The 12,057-nt window shown below is 41.7% G+C and overlaps 2 protein-coding genes across 2 annotated transcripts in view; one reads left to right on the top strand and one right to left on the bottom strand.

Annotated features, from left to right (window-relative positions):
* piwil2 (piwi-like RNA-mediated gene silencing 2) overlaps positions 1-7,973 on the bottom strand; it is a 65,213-nt gene extending 57,240 nt beyond the window's left edge. Inside the window, exon 1 of the mRNA XM_085293347.1 lies at positions 7,957-7,973. The gene's annotated coding sequence lies outside the window, so the exon portion shown is untranslated. The remainder of the gene's footprint in view (positions 1-7,956) is intronic.
* The window catches only part of htr7c (5-hydroxytryptamine (serotonin) receptor 7c), a 32,328-nt gene extending 22,226 nt beyond the window's left edge, over positions 1-10,102 (top strand). Inside the window, exon 2 of the mRNA XM_085293348.1 lies at positions 7,926-10,102. Within this exon, the coding sequence (XP_085149474.1) occupies positions 7,926-8,664 (739 nt within the window). The 3' untranslated portion in view covers positions 8,665-10,102. The remainder of the gene's footprint in view (positions 1-7,925) is intronic.
* Positions 10,103-12,057: the final 1,955 nt, after the last annotated feature.

Below are 12,057 nucleotides of genomic sequence, written 5' to 3'. Positions count from 1 at the left end.
ACAGTCTGACTTTTATTCGTTTATTTTTTAAATTTTACCCAAGCAGGTCCGCTGGACTAGAAATTTGCAACATTTTGCTCTGAAGGACTTTGAAGAAGTTACTTTTCCGTACTTTAGTTTTATGTATGTTTTGTTGCCACGTGTTTCTGCATGTAGAGCAACACTGATGTTGGATTTAGGGGCCATGCAGTGCCTCCTACATTATCCACATTTTTGTATGGTCACTGACTCTCACGCCCTCATTATAAAGGGAAGATCATCAAACTGACTTTGACTGAGGCTAGCTGGAACACCAGTAAAAACTTTAGTTGGGATGCATATATTCCACCCTTGAGTCTCATTGGTGCACTTTCCTCAGATACTTTAATCCCAGCTGTTTTGTTTTGTCACCGTTCTGGTTTAACTCAATGCTTTTGTGTTCCAGATTTTTTTTGCCCAGCTTTTTAATTCTCCTTTATTCCTGTACCCTATTATCTGCCCCGCTCAGCTCTCTTCTGTTCTCTGCTGTTTTTCCTTTGTTGTCCAAGGACACCCAGCTCTGACTGGGATGGACACAATGACTGTTGGAAGTGGATTTCATTTATCACTGTGGCACTAATAGCTGCCCATCATCCCTATTGCCGTGAGAGCCCTTAAACCTCCAATAGTGACAGGTGGTGAGTTGTGTAGGAAAGGCCATAAAATATCCACCCAGAGGGTTTACAACAATTAGGAGGAAGTAAAACAGACATAAAGGATTTAAAGTCTGATGAGGGGAAGTGCTTTGTGAAGCTAGGTGTGTCTTGTAAGTATACAGGGTGACTCTGTAAATAGGTCAACAATAGAAAATGGTTTTCATTGCTACATAATTAACAAAATAGAACAAATCCAACAGATTTTAAAGGGTCAGGGATGTTATCGGTGAGCACTGAAAACCAGGATTGTTTTGGGACCCCAAAGCAGGTTGAGAATGTTGAGAAGGATTATAGATAACTTTTGTCTCAGATCTGTCCTTGAGCTGTGTTCAGCATGCCCACATTTCCCCGTGGTGCCACATGGATAGTTAAGTGCTTACAGGACAATACAGTAGTAATCAATTTCTGTTAATCTCAGTCACAAGTCTGGACATGGGTGGTACCGTATACACATGTGAGTAACAGTTTGATTGCAGCTGTTGCAATATTATAACATGGGTCAGTGTGGCTACCATGGTATACACCTTTTAATGCAGCTGAACTGGAGAAAAAAATGAACGCTAGAGGGGTATAAGTTTAACATTCAGTCAGATTAAAAGAAGTTATATAGACTCATTGACCACTTTATTAGGTACACCTGTTCAATTGCCCCTTAACACAAATATCACAGATACCTACTAGTAACTTGATGCATTTAGGCATCTAGACTTGGTCAAGAGGACCTGCTGAGTTCAAACTGAGCATTAGAATGGGGAAGAAAGGTGATTTAAGTGACTCTGAACATGGCATGGTTGTTGGTGCCAGATGGGCTGGTTCGAGTATTTCAGAACCTGCTGATCTGGTGAGATTTTCCCACATTATCTCTAGGGTTCACAGAGAATGGTCCACAAAAGAAAAACTAACCAGCAAGAAAAAGTTCTCAGGGATAAAATGCGTTGTTGTTGCCAGAGTGGTCAGACTGCTTCAAGCTGATAGAAAGGCAACAACAACTCAAATGACCACTTGTTACAATGCAGAAGAGGAATGCAGAAGAGCATCTCTGAATGCACAACATGTTGAATCTAGGCTACAGCAACAGAAGAGCCAACACGTTCTCACTCCCAAAGCGTAATATTTTACGCTAGGTGACAAACCGTCAAAATATTATGCTTCTGGGCGCCCAACATGTCCATAAATGACGAGATCAGAAAAATGAGGAAACATGAGAACCGTTTGGAATCAATCTACACATGTTCGTTCATTTTACTTAAATCACTTTGGAAAACTATTTAACGTCATTAAATTGCTGGTTAACGCTAGGGATAAGGTTATGGTTAGGGATAAGGTTATGGTTAGGGCTGGAATACATGGCTGGAATGTGTATTACCGCGGGACCATCATTCTACTGGATTTCACCAATAACCCGGCGTGTAGCATAAGAACGCAGAAGGTCACCTTTCGCGTTCCTCAGGAACACCGCGGGACGTGAAACATCGTTGGGATGTTACTCGAGAGTGAGAATGGGCTGGAAGACCACATTGGGTGCTGCTCCTGTCAGCTAAGGATAAGCTACAACACAGGCTCACCAAAACTGGACAAAAAAAACAAAGACTGGTAAAACAGTGCCTGGTCTGTTGAGTCAACACTGAGATGGGGTCCGAATTATATCAACAGTTCAGGCTGGTGGTGATGGTATAATAGTGTGAGGGATGTACTTTAGAACCAACTGAGCATGGTTTCAGTCCCACATCCATCTCTTTAAGATCACAGTGGGCCCAGCTCCTGATGGCTGCTTCCATGAGGATAACGCACCATGTTACAGAGTTCAGATCATCTTGAATATGGCAGTGAGTTCACTCAAATGGCCTCCACTGTCACCAATCCAGCACAGCACCTTTGGCATGCAGTAGAGGTTCACATCATGGATGTGGATGAACTGTGAGATGCAATCATGTTATTATGGAAAAACACCCTCTGAGGAATGTTTCCAGCACCTTGAAGATTGCAAAGTGTTAGCTTGACAGGTAAAATAGAAACTTGCAGGATAAGATCAAAATGTAGATTATTGTCAAAATGTTGTGGTCGCAAAGAAACTATTAATGTGCAAAAGTTGTCTAAATGTTTCAGGTTGGACTAAAGCTTCGGTCCAGCATTGCCATGTTGTGTGTGTGTGAAATGCAAAAACACAAAACAAAACTGCAGTCACCCCCTCAACACTTTTTTGTCTTATCAGTTTAAGAAAAGGAAAATTAAAGTGTTATGTTTGTTGTCAGTAACTATAAAGTTTGCATAAATTTGGCTTATCAACTTTTTTTTCTCTTAAAAAAAAATCCTTGCCTTAAGTAGCAATTCCCTCCTCGACACATTGGCTGAAATAAAATAATAGTTATTCACAGACTGGCTGGAGGTAATACACAAATCTGAGGGAAGAATTGTGTCTGTCCAGGGATGACTCAGTTTAGCTTATGTAAGAGTCTAAATGTGATTAAAGAAACAGCTCTATTATTATTTTACTCACTCATTCTCACCTCACCACGAGCAGAAATCAGGCAAGAGAACAGAACCTGACCTAAACAGGTATAAGTGTGTTAGAACAAAAATGCTTAATTGTGTGTAAAACCCGGAAAAAGACAAAGCTGCTCCTTTGCTTTCTTGTTGAAAATTCACGTCGTGCTCTGTCAGAAGAAAAGCAGCTCAATTTCTGTCTTATGGTGCTTCCTCAAATAGAGCTGAAGCGCTCCTTGAGGACTTGACTCGTTGTCAGATGTCGGAGAAATGTTCCAGAGCTCTCACTGAACACATCCATTGTGCTTCAGCTGAAGAAAGCTCAGAATAAATAAATGCATGTGTTGAACAACTGTACTCTTTATTTTATTTTTTAATTATCATATCCAGAGGTCAAACCTTACATTTGTTTAGAGCTAGTCCAGCTCATAATACCTTTATTACAACACGGTGTACTTAACAAATCAATAAGCAAACAAGCTTTTCTACGGTATATCTTGCACACAGCTGACACTCGAGTGAACACTGAACTGTGTTTTCTGAGATCTTCCCATTTTCAGCACTCTCGTTCACTTTAGATAAATCAAACCAAGCTCATAAAGCAATGAAGCTGCATTTCTCAAAAAACGGTTTGATTTCAGGTGACGTTTGCACCTCTCTGTCCACTCGCTTAAATCACACGCAGATGAATTCAGAGATCTTCCAAAAACGGGCAACACTTAAAATTTTTAAACTCATGTTGACCCCCTCCCTGCACATTTGTGCTTGATATAAGAATTATAAATGGCTTAGTGAAGGGACTTCAGTGGAAAGTTTCTGTGGGAAAAAAGGTATTCTGACAGACACAGAGCTCCAAATTTACCACCCTGTCTCTCAGCCAATGGCTTGGATAAATATTTCACCATGTTTCCCCTCTCAGAAGTAAAAGGTTTCTGAGGCTCTCCTGGAGATGACTGACGACTGTTGCACAAGAGGGCCAGTTACAGTGTTTCAGAGCAGAAAATAGCACACTATATTGTGCTCTATGGGGTAGCCTAGTGGAGGTAATGGAATTCTCCATTAGCTTGGACATTCTGGTTACCTATGGACAGGTAATTCCTGAGGGCCGCTGTATCTACCAGAGATGTGAATAAAAAAAATAATTTAAACATCACTGACTGTGTTCAGGTCACACTGTATAGGAGGTGATTATAATCCACTGCCACTGTGTATTTAGCTTGCGCTTTCATCATATTGCAAGGTTCAAATATGGTATGCATTTTGAAAAATGCTCTAGATTTCTATTCAGACTTGCAGATGGTCCAGCAATGCGTAAGTCTTGAGCCACCTCTTGTTTATGTTTTCCTATAAACAGGAAATAGATGCAGCAATTTACTTATAACATGCAAATGGAGAGGCTGTTGCTTGGGAGGTAAAGCAGGTCATCGTTTATTCAGAAGCTTGGTGGTTCGAAGTCTGGCTGCTCCAGTTTTCTTTGGGCGAGATCTTGAACCTGGAGTTCAAGATTGGACTGTGAATGTTTTTTTAGAAAACACTTATATGAAGTAAAAAGCATGAATGAGACATGTTGTACAAAGTGCATTGAAAGCTTGAGTAGAAAAAGCACCATATAAGAACCCTTTTAAATAACTGGAAATACAGTTCAATTCTAACTTGAAAGTCAATATTTGCTATGACCACCGTTTTTCTTCAACACAGTCCAATGAATGTGGATGATCTTTGCTGGGTTTTTTCCTATTTCTTGAAGACATGACTTTCAGATACTGTTCATCTACTGTAGATAGTTTTATAGGTCCTCCATCTATCCAGTTTATTGAGATAAACTGCACACCATGGTGAGATATACCAGGTTTTTTGATAATAGCTCATTGGGAATCACCTTGCTGGTGCAAAAATACAATTTTGTGCCTGTCAAACTATGTCTGTCTTTTGCATTTTTTATAGATTCAGCTAAAGAAACGAGAACATATGATATATTTTTAAGACAGACTGCTAGTAACCGAGTGCATAAAATGCTATTTGGTTCTTGTCTGTCTAGAGACAACACAGGTTTATCCCTTTAGTTAGGTAACTTTTTGACGCTTGAATGAGTGACAGGTCAATGTTAAGTAGCTTAATAATAAAAAAAAAAATTCCACTATATTGACTGTAAATTTGTTAAAAAGAAGCCAATGTCTAAAGAAAAACTTTGAAAGAACACCAGGAAGCTTGCAAAAAAATAAAAATAAAAATGAAAGTCTGGGTCCTTGGTTCAACACTTTTGCACATCCCTGTGTATGAAAATAAAAGTTCTGTATTTTAATATCAACATTGGATTAAGTGACTGTGTGTAATGTGGGAGACATCCCTTGTAGCGATGCTGCTTGGTTTCTCAGCTCAGTTCTGTGGCGCACTTATGTTTTTTGTCTCACTCTGACAGTGCTCATAATGTGGCAGCGTGTCAGTGCTGGGGACTAACTGTGTTCAGCTGGTGAACACAGGAGTTAGTGGAGAGAGGGAGAAAGAACAGTATACTTTTATCTCTGAGCTGAATGCATGTTTCTGCCATATTAACCTATCACTGTTACGTTGTACGCGGCAAAGGGAACTACACGTACATGTTTTTTGCCGTTGTTATTGTTTCTTGTTACCCTGCCTCTCCAGGGTTAGTAAAGTTCAATTTTTAGAATGCAAAAATAAGAATGATTAAACCCACAGATGTTTGCATCAGCACATCCTGCTGCAAGATATGCAAGAAGCAGTGTAATGAAGTGTCAAAATGCGTGCTCTCTTAGCCAAACCGGCAGTCATTTGTCTCCAGAAGGACGATGAGAGGATTGTGTGTCCAATGAGAGTGTGCCTGGAAACAGCTCTGCCTTCTAAAGGTCTGAAGATGAGTCATGGTGGCAGAGAACTGCCCTCCACCCTCCACTGACAAACAAATATCCCCCCAAATAAGCACCACAAACACCAGTGTGTGAATGTGTGTGTGAATGGGTGGATGACTGGATATGTAAAGCGCTTTGGGGTCCTTAGGGACTAGTAAGGCGCTATATAAATACAGGCCATTTACCATTTACCATTACCATCTTCATTACTGAGTAATGGATTCAGAGAGGAGTGTTGCATTACTGCGTATCTATTATGAATTCCGTAGAAGCATGGCACGTACTCATCTTGGCTCTGTTTCATATTTATTTGACATTGTTGTCTGTGTGTTTAGTCTCCCCTGTGAAACTTAAGTACATTTTAAGTGAGGGGTGTAAACTACTCAGATTAGTGGAGGGATTAGAAGAATGAACACAAAGTAGTTGTTATATAACGTCCACTGAGGACGGACAACCTGAGCTGAAGGATCTTGGAGTCTGACAGTGTGATGGTGCGCGGCACACAGTTTACATGGAAACTGAAAAGTTACTGTCTCGTGTAACCAATGACAAAAGTAACCTACACCAACGCAACTACCAGCTGTAGCTGTATCTTTTTCTTTCTTTCTTTAGTGTCGCAGTATTTTCTACCACCGTCAGCCCACAAGACCTGCCATGGGCGACAACATAATGACACCTGTCTCAGATAAACGACTGATGTTTCATTCAGCGTGGCAGTTCTGATACGAGGCGTGTGAGGCTTTTTAAAGCCGATTAAAAAAAATCTGATCTGGGTTAGATGTCTGTGTGTGTGTGTGTTGGTGGTGAGGAAAGGATATAATAAAGCGCTCCTAGCAAAGCGCTAGTTGTAGCCCTGGTGTCCATTCAGAGTCATTCTGATTTAGATCAATACCACTTGCATTATGTGTTGGCACTAGTTAATAGGCACCAGTGTGCATCAGATGTGCTGGACTAGAGAGCATTTTGACATTTTGTATACCTTCACTCAGATGTGTCTACAACCAGCATCTCTTAAAAACGCACTAGAAATGATTTCTGAGGAGTGTTATAATGTTATTTGACAGCCAAGTTTGTTAATGTCCATACTTAATCTGAAGGTAACAGAAAATGAGCTGCAGATGGCAGCGAGCTCTGTAATATTTGTGACTAGCATAATACTAAGCTGTACAAACACTGGAGAAAATGTTTAAAGATGAAGTCATATTTTAAAGCTACACCTGACAAGCTGAACTTTTAAAAACCTGTCAATAGAGTAAAGACCCAAGTCGAAAAGCACTGAATGTAATTTGACAGTGAATCACAGCGATCCTTACCAAGTTTTTTTATGTTAGAATTAACAGCAAAGCAGAAATCAGATAAATAGAGAGTGGAATATAGAGTTTTCATCAATGACGCATCTGGTGCTGATGAGTGCTGCGGGCGTGCCGCCAAAACATGCAGTGTCGTACACACAGATTTATCATTTTGTGTGAATAGTGGCTATTTTCCCAGTTTTGTACAAATCCGAGCCTTTCACACCTCATTTTGTCCTTATTTTTTTTTCCCTGACACCTCCAGCTGCTATTTGAAACCACTGAGCTGCCTGTTTGATTGATAGCTCGTTCTCTACTTACCAAGCTCAAAGAGCCAAAGAAAAAGCAGCAAATAACCCTCCGGGCAATGACAGAGCTTAAGACCTTTCATCCAGATGTCTGTCTTTGAAATGAGGGGACGTTTCTTTGATGCTACCACACTACAAGCCTAAAAGGGTGGATTGTAAATGATAAATGAATAATAAGATTTTGTTTTTGAGATGACAGAGAGAATATATTAGATGAGGAGTTTAAAACAAGATGTCAATGTGACATCAAATGCTTTTAGTACTTGCTAATGATGCTTCATTTGTCTCCTTTTCTCGCAGGTATCTGGGGATCACACGACCTCTCACCTACCCAGCCCGGCAGAACGGTCAGCTGATGGCCAAGATGATCCTGGGAGTCTGGCTGGTGTCAGCATCCATCACACTGCCGCCTTTCTGTGGCTGGGCCAAAAACGTCCACACAGCCGGTGTGTGCCTCATTAGCCAAGACTTTGGCTACACCATCTATTCCACAGCTGTGGCCTTTTATATCCCTATGCTGGTCATGCTGGTCATGTACTACAAGATCTTCAGGGCAGCTCGCAAGAGCGGCGCCAAGCACCGCTTCACCAACCTTTCACGACGCGAGCGTCTCGAAACAGTGGCTAACGAGGCTCTCCGAATGCAGGGCCTGAAGCCGCCCGGCGTGGCAGAGGAGTGTGCCGCATTGTCCCGCCTGCTGACCCGCGAGCGCAGAAACATCTCCATCTTCAAGCGGGAACAAAAAGCGGCCACGACACTGGGGGTGATTGTGGGCGTCTTCGCCGTGTGCTGGCTGCCCTTCTTTATCCTGTCCACCGCCAGGCCCTTTATCTGCGGAGTGGAATGTAGCTGTGTGCCCATCTGGCTGGAGCGCACGCTCCTGTGGTTAGGTTACGCCAACTCCTTAATGAATCCCTTCATCTACGCCTTCTTCAATCGAGACCTGCGCTCCACTTATCGTGACCTTCTCCGGTGTCGCTATCGCAACATCAACCGTCGGCTTTCCGCCGTGGGTGTACACGAAGCTCTCAAAGTGTAAGGCCGAATGGTTAAAGTCGCTGCTCTTGGACACTCGGTGCTTAAAAGGCGACACATAAACAGCCGGCCTGCAGACAGACACGGCCTAACGGGATAAAAGTCAGTGTTAGTGGCTCGCTGCAGACAGCACAATCACTTCAGTGTGTGAGTCAGTCATTCTATTTTTGGAAAGAAAATCACAGAGCGTACTTGATGGACTATTCAAGTCGACACTGCTTTTGTGCATATGCCACAATTCCATCCTGTTCCAGATTTATGATGGAATAATGCCATAACAAAGGAAATGACATATAAACACAATCAATCATTCTCTTTCAAAGAGACCATAAGGCAAGCAGATTTCTGTATATTAACAAAATTGATGTTTGATAACAAATAACGTTTGTTTCGTGGCTTTCTGAGCATCTCCCTCTCATCGTGTATCCACGCAAATCCCCGATGATTATTTTTCAAACGGGAGGTAAACACTTTGAGGCGTATTACAGGACTGAAACTTATATCACGCCATCTAAAGTCAGAGCCTTCAAGCTGGTCCTCCGACTGAATTTATTTTGAGCACCCTAGATGTCACCCAGTTGTTTAAAATCTGGTGATTCCAAGTAGAACAAAGTGGGGTGGAAAATGCTGATTTAACACAACATAGTGAGAACTTCTCAGTGTTTGAAGGTAGTTTGTTTTGTGTCTGCATGAAACATATTTTTCTTACATGCCACTGTATACATTAATCAAAACAGAAGTGGTGGCAGCGGTGTTTCATGGGTAACCCAGACACTGCATCGCACAGAAACCATGATACTGTGGAGCTTTTCACTTTTCTCCAGGCAACTAAACGTTTCCACTTTAATAATTAGAATTTCCACATTCTTAAGACTCGTTTTCCTCACTGGTTGTTGACAGTGTTTTTATCTCTCTTTTCAATCAGGATGTGTGCCCCCCCCAGTTCAGTACATTTCCTTTTTATCTCCTCAGTGACTTGTACGAACCCATGTCCGATATCATCAGTCGAGCAGTGTGTGCTTATTTTCTACCTCGATTTTTTGAAATGCTCTACATTTCCTCCCCCCAAAAAAGGTGTACTGCTGTATCATTTTGTATCGAAATGCTATTTTTTATTGTGTAAAGTCAATCTGTCTACAGCTGTGTGCGAGCGCTTTGAGTGACCACTCTGTTATTACCTTGAGAAAGAAGTTGGGGAAAGGGGTAAAAGTATTTCATCACTTTGTAAATAAAGAAACACCGAAGATGTCACTGTGGCCTAGATTAGTGTGAAAGCCATTCGTGCAAAGTCAGTGAAGTTCTTGTTCTTTGGACTGAGATTGCAGTGATTTAGGAGACAATCAACATGGGTCTTCTTGCTTTCTAGCCCCCACGGAGCATCCTCAAATGCCTGATGCACCCAGTATGTCATGCATAGAAATAAAGACCAACCTTTAAGCCCATTAGAAGTCTTTGATACATTTGTGACCTTTCTTAAAGCAGTATCGCCAAGACTGTTGGGCTACAGCTAGGATTCTTAAGGATGGTTGCCCCTCCCGTCTGCCCCAGAAACGCCTTTGTGTTAAGTCTGCTTTTATTCAGAGTCTGGGTAACAGCTGTCTGCTTACTCCAAGGGAAAAACAGTGACGAAGAAGAGTAAAGTAGGATGTGTCTCGTCTTGTGGTCAGAAGGTATGTCTCAGTACAGACATATTTGGGTTGTGTTTGTAGAGGAGTGTCACTGTATCACAGGCAAATCACCACTTCAAATATATTTAACACATAAAGACCAACTTAGAAGACCAACAACATGGCTTTCCAATCATATTATTAAGGCTGACACCAAACAAGCCTTTTTATTTTGTGTGTACATACATATTCCTTCACTCACATACACATACAAACTGTTTCATCAAAATGACTTTGCACATCACAGGTATGATACGGCCAAACTCATTTATTTAAAAAAATATTCCAAGCACTTGCCGATGAACCCCTCCCCCTATCCAGTGTATAGTGGTGCTCTTTATAGGTGTCTGTTGAATTAAACTTAGCGCTGCCCCTCACCAGCAGTTTGCCTCAGGAGACCATACCAGGGGCAAATGCATCATAGACAACATACTTGTGGGATCACTCAGACATGCAAACCCTTCACCTTAAAAAGGTCGGAGAAAGAACATAAAAGTAATACTTTTCATTTTGCAGACAGGTGCTAACTTACTATGGGTTTTCAGAGCTTTCTCCTCAAAATAGTTACTTGCTTTGGTTGAAGAGCTGTTGTGGTAAACTGTGAATTGTAGCAACTTTGACACTTCCTGTCATTGTCCAATGCAACAAAAGTCATTGCAAGTTTTCCTGATTTTGAAGAGAAATTAGGCTAGCTTTATTTAATCCAGAAGAATGCTGTTACTGTTCATCATGACACAACTGCTGCGACATACAATCCCAACACAAATGTGATTTTTCGAAATGTTTTCAACTGATTCCTGTATAAAATCTCTTGGACAACCCTTTAAATGTGCCGCTTTTAATATTATTACTGTTATTACATGAGTCCAAAAATAAGCCTTGGCGGAACATTTGGCCATTTCCTTGATTTCACCGTCTGTCAAATGGTTTGGTGGGATGGTACCCAAATCTAACATACGGACATTCCTAATTATACTCTTTCATTTGCACTATGAGTGGCTCTCCAAGTCAGTTGAACAATGTTATGCAATTCAGCCCTGCTGACAATAAGAAAAACCCATATGATGATCACAGGGGATAAAATCTAGTTAACTGGCCCTTTGCAGACTAAAGTCTATTTAGGGTTCAGAGTCCCTGGAGTAAAGAGCAGCAACACAGCCTCAACCCGCACGCTGACATTTTGTTTCAGCACACTCAGAGGAGGCAGCGCTGGTGGATCTTGTGCGCTGCCCCTAAGACCTTCAGACTCCCGGCAACCATGTCAACGGGCGTTACTCTCGGGGAGTGAGCACCACTGCGCCTGCGAGGAGCGCCTGCCCTCTCGGTCACCGTGTCTGGCCTCCTGTGCTGGCGCCTGATGTGTGTCATCGCTGTCGGTGAACGGGAGGAACTATTTTCATTTGATGTAGTACATTCATCTAAGGGAGAAGGATAGTAGCTGAGAGTCTTTCACATATGCTGCCCAAAGGCTCAGTTGCCAGCTCTGACAAGCTGTGGGGGTTGATGTGGGGACTATCCACTCGCGCTTTGCTATTTTTAATCTGTCCCAGCAATTAAACGAGGAAGCTCTGATTAAGCATGGGGGAAAAGGAATTTAAAGTACTGTGATTTTGCTATCCTTCCATGTACCCTCTGCACATGCAAATAATAATAATAATTATTGATTTGGAGATAGTCTTTGATACTGCATAGGACAATTATGGTGACCAGGAACTTGTAATATTTCTATT

Source organism: Mchenga conophoros, linkage group LG12 (genome assembly GCF_057382185.1).
Source record: "Mchenga conophoros isolate Kocher_MC1m ecotype Shallow Benthic linkage group LG12, M_conophoros_male_GT1.1, whole genome shotgun sequence".
NCBI classification, from domain to species: domain Eukaryota; kingdom Metazoa; phylum Chordata; class Actinopteri; order Cichliformes; family Cichlidae; genus Mchenga; species Mchenga conophoros.
Note: the sequence above shows the minus strand (reverse complement) of the source record. Positions and strands in the feature narration are given on the sequence as shown.